Source organism: Lepisma saccharinum, chromosome 15 (assembly GCF_977018435.1).
Source record: "Lepisma saccharinum chromosome 15, izLepSacc3.1, whole genome shotgun sequence".
Classification (NCBI taxonomy): domain Eukaryota; kingdom Metazoa; phylum Arthropoda; class Insecta; order Zygentoma; family Lepismatidae; genus Lepisma; species Lepisma saccharinum.
Genome location: NC_139243.1, coordinates 72,993,598 through 73,009,579, shown reverse-complemented (window position 1 = coordinate 73,009,579; position 15,982 = coordinate 72,993,598). Strand labels below are relative to the sequence as shown.

The 15,982-nt window shown below is 36.1% G+C and overlaps 1 protein-coding gene across 1 annotated transcript in view; it reads left to right on the top strand.

Moving 5' to 3' along the window:
* Window positions 1-15,480, top strand: part of LOC145999331 (uncharacterized) — a 547,081-nt gene extending 531,601 nt beyond the window's left edge. Inside the window, exons 4-5 of the mRNA XM_083136272.1 lie at window positions 11,155-11,357; window positions 15,440-15,480. Coding sequence (XP_082992398.1) covers window positions 11,155-11,357; window positions 15,440-15,480 — 244 coding nt within the window. The remainder of the gene's footprint in view (window positions 1-11,154; window positions 11,358-15,439) is intronic.
* Window positions 15,481-15,982: the final 502 nt, after the last annotated feature.

Sequence of the window (15,982 nt, the reverse complement as noted above, 5' to 3'; positions counted from 1 at the left end):
CTCCTACTGTCGTGTATGGCCCTTTCTTTTATAGTTTGTTCTTCTTCTGTTCCACAAATCTCCTCATATCCGTTTTCTTTTAGGTCTTCAAACTTCCTCTCGTACCATTCTCTTTCCATCACCACAATTGCTCCTCCTTTATCTGCCTGCTCTATCACCACATCATTTCTTGTCTTGATTTTCTTCATCCCTTCCCTTTCTTTTTGACTCAAATTATCTACTTCTCCTTGTTTTCCCATTTCTTTCTTCAGTATGGCTGCTGTTCTTCTTCTAATCTTGTCTCTTGCTGGTTCTTCTTTTATATGGAGCACTGCTTCTTCAATGTCATATATAACTTCCTCATATTCTACATTTCTTTCTTTAACTTTGAAACGTCTCCCTAGTTTTAAAAAGGCTTCCTCTTCTTTTGATAGGTCTACATTCCCTATTACCACAACTCTTCTTCTGGTATCCTCTTCTTTTTCCACTTCTCCCATTTCTTCTTACCATCCTAGTCCCTCTCCTTTCTTCTTCAACTTTATTTTTATTTTCTCCCTAAATTTCTCCTGCCAGCTTTCCATTTCGTAAAATGTATATTCTCTCGTAAAAATGGTGAGACCATCTTGAATAGCTTTTTCAATTCTTTTGAGGTTCTCCTTTATTATTTTTATCTCCTTTCTTCTTGCCCTTATTTCATTCCATATCAGTTCTTTTTCCATTTTTTGAACCAATATCTTCCATCTCCTGGTATTGCAAACAACTCCCTTCTTACTTATTTTTAATCCTTTAGGTGCTGTGCCTTTCTCCAAACATTTTCTCAGAAACTTCTCTTGTTCGTCTTTGTGTATTTCTTTCCTCTTCAAGTCCTTCCAGTTGTTAATTTTCCTTATCAGCCTTGGAAAATTTCCAATTATAACACCATTAAGCCTTGTTTCCATGATTATGAAAAAATAAATATGCTGACCAAGGCAGTAATTTATTTTATTAAAAACGTAAACTAAACGTAACGTTTCAACCTTCTAGCAAGGTCTTCTTCAGACTCTGTATCAAGTACAAAAGTAACAAGATACAGAAACAGGGCATTATATATACACAAAACATTACTCCCTCCAGACTATTAGAAAGTTGTTCTGGAACTTTCTAGCAGGTGGCTTTCACTTGTGAACTGTATTGAAGATGGTCTCACCATTTTTACGAGAGAATATACATTTTACGAAATGAAAAGCTGGCAGGAGAAATTTAGAGAGAAAATAAAGATAAAGTTGAAGAAGAAAGGAGAGGGACTAGGATAGAAAGAAGAAATGGGAGAAGTGGAAGAAGAAGAGGATACCAGAAGAAGAGTTGTGGTAATAGGGAATGTAGACCTATCAAAAGAAGAGGAAGCTTTTTTAAAACTAGGAAGAGTTTCAAAGTTAAAGAAAGAAATGTAGATTATGAGGAAGTTATATATGACATTGAAGAAGCAGTGTTCCATATAAAAGAAGAACCAGCAAGAGACAAGATTAGAAGAAGAACAGCAGCCATACTGAAGAAAGAAATGGGAAAACAAGGAAAAGTAGATAATTTGAGTCAAAAAGAAAGGGAAGGGATGAAGAAAATCAAGACAAGATATGATGTGGTGATAGAGCAGGCAGATAAAGGAGGAGCAATTGTGGTGATGGAAAGAGAATGGTACGAGAAGAAGTATGAAGACCTAAAAGAAAACGGATATGAGGAGATTTGTGGAACAGAAGAAGAACAAACTATAAAAGATAGGGCCATACATGACTAGGAGGAGTGGATTCAAGAAATGCATAAAGGAGACAGGAAGACTACCAAGTTTGAAGGGCTTTCCAAAGACACAAAAAGAGGAGATAAAGTTAAGACCAGTAATGAACTGCAGAAACAATATTTTGGAACCCTTGGAAAAGAAATTAAAGAAAGTTATTGAAGTGTTAGTAACACAGCAAGAAAGCAGAGCAGTTAAGAACAGTGAACAAGTAGTAGACCTCATAAAAGGACTTAAGTTAAATGAGATGAAGACGACAATGTTTAGCTTAGATGTAAAAAGTATGTTCCCGAGCATCAAGAGGGGACACGTTTTGGACATTATTAAAAAGAGAATGGGACAAAATATAGGAGAATGGGATAGTGAAAGGGTAGTGAAGGCGCTGGAAACCATTTGGAATAACGGTTACAGTATAATGGGAGATAAAATAATGAGTGAAGGACTGAATATAGGTTCTAGCCTAAGCCCAGCATTGGCTGAATTGGTTATGAATGAATGGGAAAAGAAAGTGATAGAAAAAGGAGGTGACAAAATAATTCTGTTTTGCAGATATGCGGACGATTGTTTTGGCATATGGAAGGGAACGAAGAGGCAGCTCGACATTTTTGTCAAAGAAATACAAGATGAAGAAAGATGGATATTATTGGAACTTGAAATAGAAGAAGAAGGCAAGTTAAGCTACCTTGATATATTGATGAAAAGGAAGAGAGGAGAAGAAACTGAAACCATTTGGCATCAGAGGAAGTGTGCAGCAGGAGTATTCTGCCACGAAAGAAGTGATGTAAGTGAGGTGACAAAAAGAAGTTTCATGAAGAATATGGAGGACAGAATAAAGAAAATATGAACGAAGGAATGTGAAAAAGAAGGCAAAATAAATAGCCTATGGAAACAGTTGGAAAAGAGTGGTTATGAGAAGCAGGATAGACTGGACATAAACAGAAGAAGGAAGAAAAGAGGAAGGGGAGAATTGGAAGAGAAAGAAATAGAGAGAAGATTTGGAATAAGGAGTATGGGGAAGACCACAGAAAAGATATGCAAATTGCTTAGGAAAGCGGGCATTAAAACTTACAGGAAGGGAGGGACAAGCATCTTAGGAATAGTGAAGAGTGCAAAGAAGAAAAAGGAAAACAGAGAAGAGGAATAGGAAAGGAATATCTACGAAGTAAAATGTAAAGAATGTCAGAGTGTGTACATAGGAGAAACGAAAAAGAGACTGGAAGATAGGTTGAAGCAACATAGCGATGATGTACGATTTAAGAGAGAGAGAAATTCGATATTTAAACACACGAGAGAAACAAGACATGACATAGAGTGGGATGAGGCTAAGCAGATAGGAAGGGAGAAGAGCATGCTAGTGAGAAAATGGAAGGAAGCCAAGGAAATAGAGAAGAAAAGTGAATAAGACACATTGAACTGGAATGGGGGACTGAAGTTAAAAAAGAATGGAAGAAGGTGTTAGAAAGAGTGGAAAGGACAAGAGAGAAAGAGGAGAGGAGAAGGAAGAAAATGAAGGAAAAAGAGCGTGAGATATAAAGCCCAACCACATTTTATATGAAAGTAAATATGTTTAGCCTTTTAGGTGAAAGTACAGTTCACAAGTGAAAGCCACCTGCTAGAAAGTTCCAGAACAACTTTCTAATGGTCTGGAGGGAGTAATGTTTTGTGTATATATAATGCCCTGTTTCTCTATCTTGTTACTTTTGTACTTGATACAGAGTCTGAAGAAGACCTTGCTAGAAGGTTGAAACGTTACGTTTAGTTTATGTTTTTAATAAAATAAATTACTGCTTTGGTCAGCATATATATTTTTTCATATTCATTTTTTAAATTTTGGCTCCAATATTTATAGTTACAAAAAGCCATTTCAAAAGTGAATATAATTAGTTGAATGCAGTGAATTACTACACATTTTTTATACTTATAGAATATTAAAAAATCTGATTTTAGCAGAATTCAGAACGAATTGCAAGTTTATCTGTTAAATAACCTTATCATTATTTTTACTAAAATATCAAAAGAGACTAGACTTGGAGCTATATTGATTGCCAAGTGTTCACAATTTCTGTACGGAAGATTCCAGGTTCGAATCCTAGCCTGTGCGTTAAGAGTGTGTCTTTCATCAATGCCATCTAATCTTTATTTTCGCAAATAGTCAAAAGTGGATGGAAAAGCGACGTTATATTATGAGGATGAAAGTACGTACAAAGAGACAAGACTAGGACAGTATAAGCAGAGGTAGAAAAATACAGGTGCCCAGTCACCATGGTGCCTGAAAATTTTCACGGACTGCCTGAATTTTCAAATACAGTTCTAAATTATTTTTTCTTCAAAAAATCCAATTTTGCTTAACGAATTTTCTATTCCTTTTTTTAAAAAAAATAATATCTAGTACAGTTTGTTTTTTCTGTATCATGTGTGTCACTAAATCAAAATTACAAAAAGCCATTATAAATTTATTCACTGTTGCTAGAGAAATTTTCAAATCTGGAGCAATGTTGTAGAGTCAGCCATGTAGGCTACTAAATCTTTTAAGATCTCGTTTCAAAATGTTTATACTTTGTTCCATATATCTCTGGAGCAAGGCCGCGCATAGCGACAGAGAAGGGGGAGAAATCAAATAGGCAGAACAAAGCAGTACCCGCTGCTGGGAAGGCCGGTAACTGCAGTAACCCCTCCATGCAATCCCGATCCTCTCAAGTGTTCATTGGTGAAGCTGTCTGGTGTCACTACTTGCGCAGAGATTTGTTTTCGTTTGCCTGCTCCGTGTATCATCATGATTGTTTTTTGGAGCAGCAGATGAACTTGGCTTAAACTTCATATAATCGGTCAAACGACGTGACTTAGCTATAACTTCTTCATTCTTCTTTTTTTCTCTTTTGCAATATTTCGTTTGGCACTTCCGCTTTTAAATACCTCTTTCTTTTTATGGCGATTAGTTTGTATTTTATTTCCATCCATAATACTAGATACTATATATATATAAATATTACAGTGATAGCTTTACGAGGGGCGATCAGGTTGCTGCGACCCTAACATAGAAGGAATGACGTTATGATTGATTTTTTATTTTGTTATTGTTTAGTGATCCTTTATATGCTTTCATTCTGAATTACAAGTCTGAGTAGCGTACAGTTTTCTTTTTACAGGGGTTTAACTGAGTGAAGTTGTGTCAATGTGCCAGAATGGAGAAAACTGAGGTGAGAGCGGTGATCAAATATTTTGTGAAGAAGAAGTGGACGGTATCCAAAAATCATGAGGACTTGTTGGATACACTAGGGGGACACTGCTCCTTCATACAGTATGGTGAAGAGATGGTGTCGTGAGTTTAATTGTGGGAGAGAGTCGTGTGAGGATGAACATGCAGGTGGAACACCAAAAACTGTCATGACAACCGAAAACATTAACAAAGTCCACGATATCGTGCTGAAGGATCGTCGAGTCACTATCCGTCATGTTGCTGAGATGTGTGGCCTGTCATTTGGCACTGTGCAAAACATAATTACCCAGGAATTGCAAATAAAAAAAAAATCCTGCAAGATGTGTGGCTCGAAACCTCACCCCAGATCAGAAACTCACCCGAGTGCTCATCAGTCAAGAACTTCTTGACAAGTTTTGTGCTGATATAGACAATTTCCTTGCCCGATTTGTAACTATGGATGAATCATGGGTCCATCACTTCGACCCAGAAACAAAATCGCAAAGCATGGAGTGGAAACACACATTCTCCACCAACGAAGAAGTTCAAGGTGCAAACGTCAGCCAAGAAGTTGATGGCCTCAATTTTCTGGGACTGCAAGGGTGTCCTTCTTGTGGACTATCTACAAAGAGGCCAGACCATCACTGGTACATACTACAGTGCCCTAATGAAGAAATTACATGATTCCATCAAGAAAAAGAGGCGTGGGATGTTGACCCGTGGTGTGCTCCTTCACCAGGACAATGCACCTGTCCACACCTCACGCATTGCGAGGGCCGCTATCGCAGATGCATCATTCGAATTGTTGCCCCACCCACCCTATTTCCCAGATATGGCTCCCAGTGATTTCCATTTGTTGAAACATTTGAAGAATGAAATTCGTGGGCAAAAATTTTCTGATGATTCTGAGGTGATAAGGGCTGTGGACTCATGGTTGGAGGACTAATCGGAAGATTTTTTTTTTGCAAGGTATCCAGGCGTTGGAGCACCGATGTGAAAAGTGCATTGGAGTTGCAGGGGAGTATGTTGAAAAATTAAAAAAAAATTGAAACTCTATTGTCGCTCTTTCTATGTTAGGGTTAGAGCAACTTGATCGCCCCTCGTACTTTGTTGTTATGAAAACGTTTTAATAACAAATTGAAACAGTAGGTCTATCTCCAAAACATGCAATAGAGAAAGGTTAAAAGCACAATACAAATTATTCATCCACGTTGTGCATGTCAACATGAATACAGCACAGCGACTGATCTATTTTTAGACAGTGCCAGTGTTCCCACACCACGCCAAGCTATCGAGACTCCTGAATGCTGACTCAACACATATGAGCTGTCCACAGAAGAGATCAGCCGAATTAGCCCACATAACACACAAAATAACTGCATCGACGTCTTTTACGTTTATGACAGGATTATCACAGTATTAAAACAAAGACATTTTTTTTATTTTAGTCTATTCAAAATTAAATTTTTTAAAGTTTTTTTTTTGTTTTTTTTGTGGTGTGGGCCCCTTTGTGGTGCAGTCCCATAGGCTCCAGCCTAGATAACCTGTGCGTAAATGCGGCCCTGTGCCTGTATATAACAAGGGAGGAACGTTTCTCTCTTGAGGGCTTTCACTCCTTACATAACCAACTTCATATCCGACGGCCGCACATCGCACAACCAACCCTGCAGAAACAGAAGGAATTGTACTATGAAACTCTGCCTCACCCACAATACTCACCGGACCTCCTGCCAACGAAGTAACACTTCCCCAAACATCTCGCAAACTTCCTACGAGAGAAATATTTCACAGAGATTGAAGTTTCCGGTTCATTTAAGTGATTTCTTGACAATACTTCCCTGCTGTGATGGTGGCGCTTGGATTCAGATAGTTGTAGTGGATGTCTTCGGCAGCAGACCAGTAAAACAGTCACCATGCAGAGAAGTAAGGTAAATCAAGCATTAGGAATATTATTTTAAGGCAGATCGATCAAGCAATAAATAAGCTTTAAAATGCAATATAATCAGTGAGATATACAGGGTGGGCACAAAGTCGCTTTTCCCAATAAATGAAGAAATCAAATAAAATAACCTAGGTGACTTGACAATCTTTATTGTACTTCAAAGTGTCGTTTGTACTTCAAATACTGTTCAAACTGTCCCCCACCATGTTCAATGCACAAGGTACATCTGTTTAGCACTGATTTGCAAATATCATGACACAATTGAGGATTGTCATCCAATCTCTTGAACGATTGTTCGATTAGCTGTTGCAAGTGAACCAAATCCTGCGGTTTCTCGGAAAACACTTCGTCTTGGACAATACCCCACATGGAGAAGTCACATGGTGTGAGGTCACATGAACATGGTGGCCAATCTGTGGTATCACGACAACCAATCCATTCATCGAAATGTTGATCCAAGAACTCCCTCACAACAACACTAAAATGAGGCAGTGCTCCATCGTGTTGCCACGCGAACGGAATGTTTTCGAAACGAGGGTTATTGACAAGTTCTTGAATCACAACATCCTGCAACACCTTAAGGTATGTGTCACCAGTAACAGTTCCTTCAAAAAAGAATGGTTCTATGACACCACCACTCCAAATACCACCCCAAACAGTGACACCAGGGACATTTAACTCTTCCGTCATATAATTTCGTGTGGATTGGTATCACTCCAATAAACACAATTGTGTCTGTTTACGTGACCGTTCATCTTGAATGAGGCCTCCTCATCTGTCCACAAAATTCATTTCCAGAAGTCTCTGTGAGCTTCATTCCGAATGAGACACCACTCACAGAACTCAACACGTCGGTCCAGATCACATTCATGTAACGCGTGCAGAAGCTTTCGCCGGTAAGGTTTCATCTTCAAATCCTTTAACATGTTCCTTACAGAGGTACGTGACATTCCCAGGTCCTCTGCGTGCCTTCTGGTAGACTTCTTTGGGCTGGACACACAAGTCTGAGCAACATGTGCAATGTTTTCTTCATTTCGTACACTTCGGGGTCATCCGCTTCGCTGTAGATCATGCACAGAACCTGTAGCCTCAAATTGTTGGTTCAGGTTTCTCAAGTCTTGACGTGATGGTGGTTTCACACCTGGAAATCTTCTCCTGAATTCTGCTGTCACCACATTTGTGTTTTTGTTGTGTTTCCACCAAGCTTGTAGCATGAAAACACATTGTTCCTTTGTTAATTTGCGATTCATCTCAAGACCTGCAATGCAAGATAACAACTTCACTCAGTAAACAACTCTCTTCAACAAACAGTAAACAAAACACGTACGGAAAACATTGTTACCAGTCCTAGAGACATAGTAGTGCCAGTCCTAGTACAAAAAGACGCTCGGTGATACCTCGCTTATTTCTATTCTTTCCTTACTTGTTTTGGGGAAAGCAACTTTGTGCCCACCCTTTATATTAGAAAGAATTATTTGCAAAACACAAAGCAAAACAATATGGCCATTATTTTTTCATCAACCCAATACATAGAAAGGCACATACAAAAGAAAAATATTTTAGGTGTAAAATTTTCAACAGAAATTTTGCCTGTAAAGATTACCTTATAAAACATGTGAGAATACACAAAAAAATAAGCCTTTCCTTTGTTCAATTTTTGGCAAAGATGTTGCCCTCTGCTTGTTAAATTTTATCCCTGGGGAAAATATATTTTGGGGGAAACAACAAATTATTTTGCAATTTTTTTTCCCCCCACTTTGCCATTCAATTGCAACATTTTCTGTCAGACAACTGGAAGCTCCAATTTTGGCGAATGCAGATGTGGCCTCAAGGGCTGTTATTTTCCTAAAACTGTCAAAGATGTTGAAGAGCATCTCCCCATTTCCCTTTTCTTTGTCCACGGAATTTGGCAGGAATGTGAAAGTTGCAAATGAGTTGTCACATGACTCGAACTTGTCACCACACAACGTCTGTATTTGTATGAGTGCCAAGTACTTGAACAGTAGTGCACGAAGATAGCCTACATGGAATTTTTGATGCGAGCATAATAGTCCTTTACGAAGTCATTTTTTAAAGATAAGTGTGCTTTTTTTTTAGAACAATGAGCTAGATTTCTTTGTGAAGCTAGAATGTTAGTAAAATAAAGTGAGGATTACGAGTTCCAGACTCTGCAATGTCTGGAATCTGCCTTCAAAATGAACAAAAACAGATAAAGCTGGTGGCGTTGAAGACTGTGTTGATCAAAGGATCGGTTCTGAAAATTTACAAGTGCATCTACACAAGAAGGCAGTAGTAGTAAAGAGGCAAGTTCCTTTTGATTGTTGGTTGCACGTGAAAAATTTAACAATTGGAAAAATTACACGGATGTAGCTTGATGTACTCATATATAGTGATGAAGTTACACATACATCATCTATAATAATTCTATTCTTTGATTATGAGGAAAGTTGGGGCGAGTCGGAAGGTGGTATCCTTTGTTGGAAATATTTTTCGGTTTCAGCATGCGTTTTCAAGTTGGTTGTCTTGCAATTTTGCAGCAAGTTAAACACATTTGTAAAATATCATGACTAAAAATACAGAAGGATCGAAAATGAATTCATTCAGTTCTGTAACAAGAATTGATCATGAAATTATATATACAATGATGGACATTATATATGCAGTAGTGGTAATCACTAATGTTTTGTATTCAAGGAGACCTGGACTAATTATGTGTAACTTGGTGGGGGCACTCACCCTCCTAACGAATTTTCAGAATTAACAAGCTAATGGAACTGTTATTTTATTTATTTATTTAAGTTGGGGGGACCAACAGGCATTTAGCTGCCCAATTATAGGTCTCCGCTAATTAAGATAATATTATATGAAGCTGCAAACTATTGGTATGTACAATAAAAAAGATGAAAGAAATAGAAGTTTACCACACAAGTATATTTATTATTTTTCTGACAGGAGAATTCAACTAATGATGGTTCACTATGGGATATGTATATGGATATGAATATTGAAGTATATTAGAGTATATTTTGAATGCAATATTAACAGTGCAAATTAATGGATCTGTGCTTCTTAAACACGTTCTGTTCACTATTTTAGACAAATAATTCACATTTTGAAGTAAAAATAAGTGAAAACACACACAAAAAATCTGAGATACAAGTAAATGACTAATTTTTTTTGATTTTGCAAATGTAGCAGTAATTTAGCAAAGTATCTTAGGTGCTATTTTATGGGGGTAGAAAATTTTTTATTCATATGTATGTATATATGTATGTGTGTGTTTATAGCTATATAGGATATATATGCTGTCTCTAGACAGTCAGTAGAATTCCACCCCTCCTCTGGAAATTTTTTAATACCACACTGCAGTTACCCAATAGAAATCCCACCCATGCTTTCAAATGGCACATTTAAAGCATGTTGGCAGTAGTTGTAAGATGGAAAACCTTTATTCCATGATGCAGGCTTTTTAGCAGAGCAAACAATTGTTTATGGCTTTTCCTGATCAAAAGTACAAAGCAAATAAGGAAACTTCATCCCTTGGTGTCACATATTATTATAGAGCAATTAGAGCAACTGATGTGCAACCACAGTGCAGAACGGTTATTTTGACAAAATCCTGTTTCCCTACTGGTTGATTTGGGGACGGTGATTTTGAACATCATTGCTTCCAAACACTAGGCCTAATTGGTTGTTTGACTGTGAGTTCCTTCGTAGGGAAATGTGGCAACAGAGGATCACTGCCATAAAGGCAGTTCTTGCACGAGATATAAGAACAGCGGTCCTGTAATATTTGGAAATTTTTTGCATGTTACATTTTGAACATTTATACAAACAAATTTATTGAAAATTATCTTCTTAATGTCAAGAAATTTTAAAAAGCTGGTATCAGCGTTCTTGTCCCTCGTTTTCCCATGGTGCTGATATTTATAGTTTACTGTTATGTAGTACAGTAATATTAGACTTGTTGTGTTGCATGTTTAATGCCTACTCCTGAAATTAGCAAGTAGATAAATCAGTTTATCTTGTGACTGCAATCTATAATTGTTCACATTGAAGAATTTAATGAAGTTAGTATTGGTGATAGTAAAAGGAGTGAAAGTCACAGTAATGTTATCTTGGCATCTCACGTAAACAATTATTAAAGTACAGTCTCATTTCTTGATAGCACAGAAAACTAGATGCTACTCCCTTAAAGTCTTTTGTACTGCAGATATTAGTAATTATTTTAGAAGCACACCTACATTTGTATGTTCATTTTTTTTTCAGATGCTTGAACAAGAGCTATATGGAAGGACAGGTCCAAGATGTTCCAAAGTTATTTACCCATTTACCAATATCTTCAGGAAAAATGAGTGAACAAGAGCAACCAAAAAATAATCCAGAATATCTAAGTGAACAAGGAATAGTAGAGGCTCAAACTTCACCAAAATCGTCTAAAACCAAGGGATATATTGAAAATGCCAAGGGTGGTAACAGAAGAAAGCAATATATTTGTTCCTTGTGCACCAAAAGTTTCTTCAAAGAAGAACATTTGAATAAACATATACGAGTTCATACAAAAGAGAACCTTTCAATTGTTCAATATGCAAGGAACATTTTGAATATGAACATTGCCTTAATAGAGATACGAAAGAAACCTTTTAAGTGTCCAATTTGAAAAAATAACTTTGCATATGAAGGAGATCTTCAGATGCATGGGAGAGTTCACAGCCAAGAAAAGCCTATCAATTGCACAATTTGCGAAAAAAAAATTGCACATAAATATTACCTTAAAATACATATGAGAACACACACAAAAGAAAAACCTTTTAAGTGTGCAATTTGCAACAAACGTTTTGCCCAAAAATATAACCTTAGTAGACACATTAGAATACACACAAAAGAGAAACCTTTTAATTGTTCTATTTGCAGCAAAGTGTTTTCCTGCAAGGAACAGCTTAATATACATACGAGGACACACACAAAAGAAAAACCTTTTAAGTGTACAATTTGCAACAAAAATTTTGTCCAAACACATCACCTTAATAGACACATGAGAATACACACAAGAAAGAAACCTTTTAAATGTTATATTTGCTAACTAACTAACTAACTAACTAACTCTCTAGCCTTCTTAAACCCGAAGGTTCATGGCTGCAGCAACACAGGCCTTCCATGTTTCCCTATTTTGAGCAAGTTCTATATACTCTTTTCCATCCCTACCGATTTCCCTTAGGTCCATCTCAACGTTGTCCCTCCATCTTCGTCTTGGCCTTCCTACAGGTCTCTTACCATCAGGTTTCCCAACAAGAATCCTGTAAACTCCTCGTTCCTCTCCCATTCGTGCCACATGGCCTGCCCACCTAAGTCTTCTTGATTTAATTATTCTAATAATATCTGGACATGAATACAAATTATGTAGTTCTAAATTATGTAACCTTCTCCACTCACCTGTCTCCTCATCCCTTTTAGGTCCAAAGATTTTCCTAAGGATCTTATTTTCAAATACTCTCAATTTATGTTCCTCTTTCAATGTAAGGGACCAAGTTTCACATGCATATAATACTACAGGCAAAATTACTGTTTTGTATATTTTAACTTTCAGTTTCTTAGATATTAAACGAGAAGACAAAAGTTTATGAAGAGAGAAGTAACATGCATTTCCTGAATTAAGCCTACTTTTTATTTCCTCTTTAATATAATTTTCATTTGTTAATATTACTCCTAAGTATTTGAATTTGGAAACTGGTTCAAACGAGTTGTTATCAATAATTAGATTTTGATTATTAACTAACACTTGGTTTCGGCCTGTAAGCATATATTTAGTTTTCTCTTTGTTAACTTCCAAACCTATCTCTTTAGCAGTTTTGAAAAATATTTTAGCATTATTCTTAATTGTATTCACATCATCCCCCAGTAAGTCTACATCATCTGCATATGCTAACAACTGAGTCACACCATTTAATTTTAGTCCTTCTTTAGTTTCTTTTACCTTCCTAACAGCATATTCTAAGGCAAAATTAAAGAGAAATGGAGATAATGCATCTCCTTGTTTTAACCCATCATGAATTGTAAATTTGTCAGACATATTAATACCCACACGAATTTTACTTTCTGTTTCACTGGTGCATACTTTTATCATACTAACAAGCTTCTTAGGTATTCCAAACTCAACTAATATATTATATAGTTTATCTCTTTTGACTGAATCATATGCTTTTTTGAAATCAATGAATAGCTGATGGACATTTTGATTATATTCCCACTTTTTTTCAAGTGTCTGTCTGATGTGAAAAATTTGATCTGTAGTTGATCTGTTACGTTTAAATCCACATTGATAATCACCTATAATTTCATTAGCATATGGGGTTAGTCTTGTTAAAAGAATGTTAGATAATATTTTATATGTTGTTGAGAGTAGAGAAATTCCACGGTAATTATTGCAGTTCATTTTATCACCTTTTTTAAACACAGGAACAATTATGGATTCTTTCCACTGTTGAGGGATTTCTTCTTTATTCCATATTAAACAAATTAATTTATGAATTTGATACATTAATGAATTTCCACCATATTTAATTAACTCAGCTGGTATTAAATCAATGCCAGGTGCTTTGTTATTCTTTAGCCTTTTAATAGCATCTTTAACTTCAGTCAAGTTGGGTTCTGGAACTAAAGGTTCTGCTGTGTGTACTTCATTCACTTCTGATTTATCTCCTACATGGACATTTAAAAGGTCATTAAAGTAGTTCTTCCATCTATTTAGAATATCACTTGGGTCAGCTAGAAAATCACCGTCTTTATCTTTTATCAAGTTTACTTTAGGTTGCCACCCCTTTCTAAATTCATTTACACCTTTATATAAATCTCTGATATTTTTATTTTTGCTGTTTGTTTCAATTTCGTTAATTTTGCTTTTCAAGTAATCTCTTTTTTTACTTCTAAACGTGCGGTTAACTTCTCGCTTTATTCTATTATAATTGTTTAGATTTGTATCATCAGAGTTATTTAACCACCTAAGTCTAGCCTGATTTCTTATTTCTATTAGATTATGACATTCATTATCAAACCATGGCTTACTTTTTCTCGGTTTATGGTATCCTATACTTTCTTTAGCTGCTGATTCTATTGCATTACGTATGTGCTCCCAATTCTTATTTACGTCTGTTTCATTTATATTTTCATCATCATTTAAATCCTGCAAAACATCAAATCTATTTGACAGTTTAATTTGGTAATCTTTCTTAATTCTTTCATCAGTAAACTTTCCTGTATCAAATTTTAGAACTTTTAGATTTTGTTGCTTATGATTTACCACTGAGAGTCTTTCTCTTAATTTAGCAATTACTAAATAATGGTCACTAGCACAGTCAGCACCTCTATGTGTACGAACGTCAATTATACTAGTATGCCTTCTCTTATCAATGAGAATATGATCTATTTGATTGTGAGTTTTACCATCTGGAGAAGACCAGGTATATTTATGGATATCTTTATGTTTAAAAGTGGTACTTTTCACAATTAAATTCTTTGAGGTTGCAAAAGTAATCAATCTTATACCATTATCATTACTTAATTCATGAAGACTTTCTTTACCAATCGTGGGTTTAAATGTCTCTTCTTTGCCAATCTGTGCATTACAGTCACCTAACAGAATTTTCATATCATACTGAGAAAATTTATCAAAGACCTGTTCTAACTCTGCATAAAAATCATCTTTAGTATTATCATCTTTATCTTCCGTTGGTGCATGTATGTTTATTAAAATAACTTTACACCACCTACCCTGTAAAACTGCATATGATATCCTATCATTAATAAATTCTACTGTTTTAAGAGCCGATATAATTCTATTATTTATGAAAAAGCCTGTTCCAAAATTATGATTTTCAGTACCACCATAGAAAAAAGTATAATTTTTAGTTTTACAATTCCCTTCTCCTGGCCACCTAACTTCCTGGACAGCTACTACATCTAATTTATACTTGACTATCTCATTAACTGTACACTGAAATGCCCCAGGCCGGTAAAGGCTCAGAACATTCCAGGATAATATTTGCAGTAAAGATTTTTCCCACCCAGACTCGCTTAATAAACATATGAGGGCACACACAAAAGGAAACCTTTTTAAGTGTACAATTTGCAACAAAGATTTTGCCCAAAAACAACACCTCAATACACACATGAGAATACACACAAAAGAAAAACCTTTTAAATGTTGTATTTGTAGCAAGGAGTTTTCCTACAAAAATTCACTTAATATACATATGAGGGCACACACAAATGAAAAACCTTTTAAGTGTACAATTTGCAACAAAGTTTTTGCCAAAAAACATACCCTTAATAGACACATGAGAATACACACAAAAGAGAAGCCTTTTAATTGTTGTATTTGTAGCAAGGAGTTTTCCTACAAAGACTCACTTAATATACATATGAGGGCACACACACACACAAATGAAAAACCTTTTAAGTGTACAATTTGCAACAAAGATTTTGCCTGAAAAGATCATCTTAATATACACATGAGAGTAAACACAAAAGAGAAACCTTTTAATTGTTGTATTTGTAGCAAAGAGTTTTCCTACAAAGACTCACTTAATATACATATGAGAGCACACACAAATGAAAAATCTTTTAAGTGTACAATTTGCAACAAAGATTTTGCCATAAAACATACGAGGGTGTATCGTAAAGTTTTTTCAATCATCCTGTTCTAAACAAGCTAGAATTGGTGTTTTATATTGAGGGACTTAGGACTTCCCTACATTTTAACCATCCATAGCCACACATTTCTCCCATCGTTTCTTGACCTTCCGAAGGCCCTCGTTGTAGAACTCCCTGGATTGCGATGAAAACCATTGCTCAACCTCCATAATGACGTCATCTGTGGTGTCAAATCGCCGACCCCGCAATGGTTTTTAATTTCTGGGAATAAGAAAAAGTATCTTGGAGCGAGATCGGGAGAATAGGGTGGATGCGGCAAGATTTCATAGCCACATTGCCTTTCCTTCTTGATCGCAATTTGTGAAGAGTGAGAGGGTGCATTATCGGCCAGCAGACGAACGCCTTTCGTGAGAGCACCTTGCAACTTGTCCAGAAGTGTGCAGTAGTA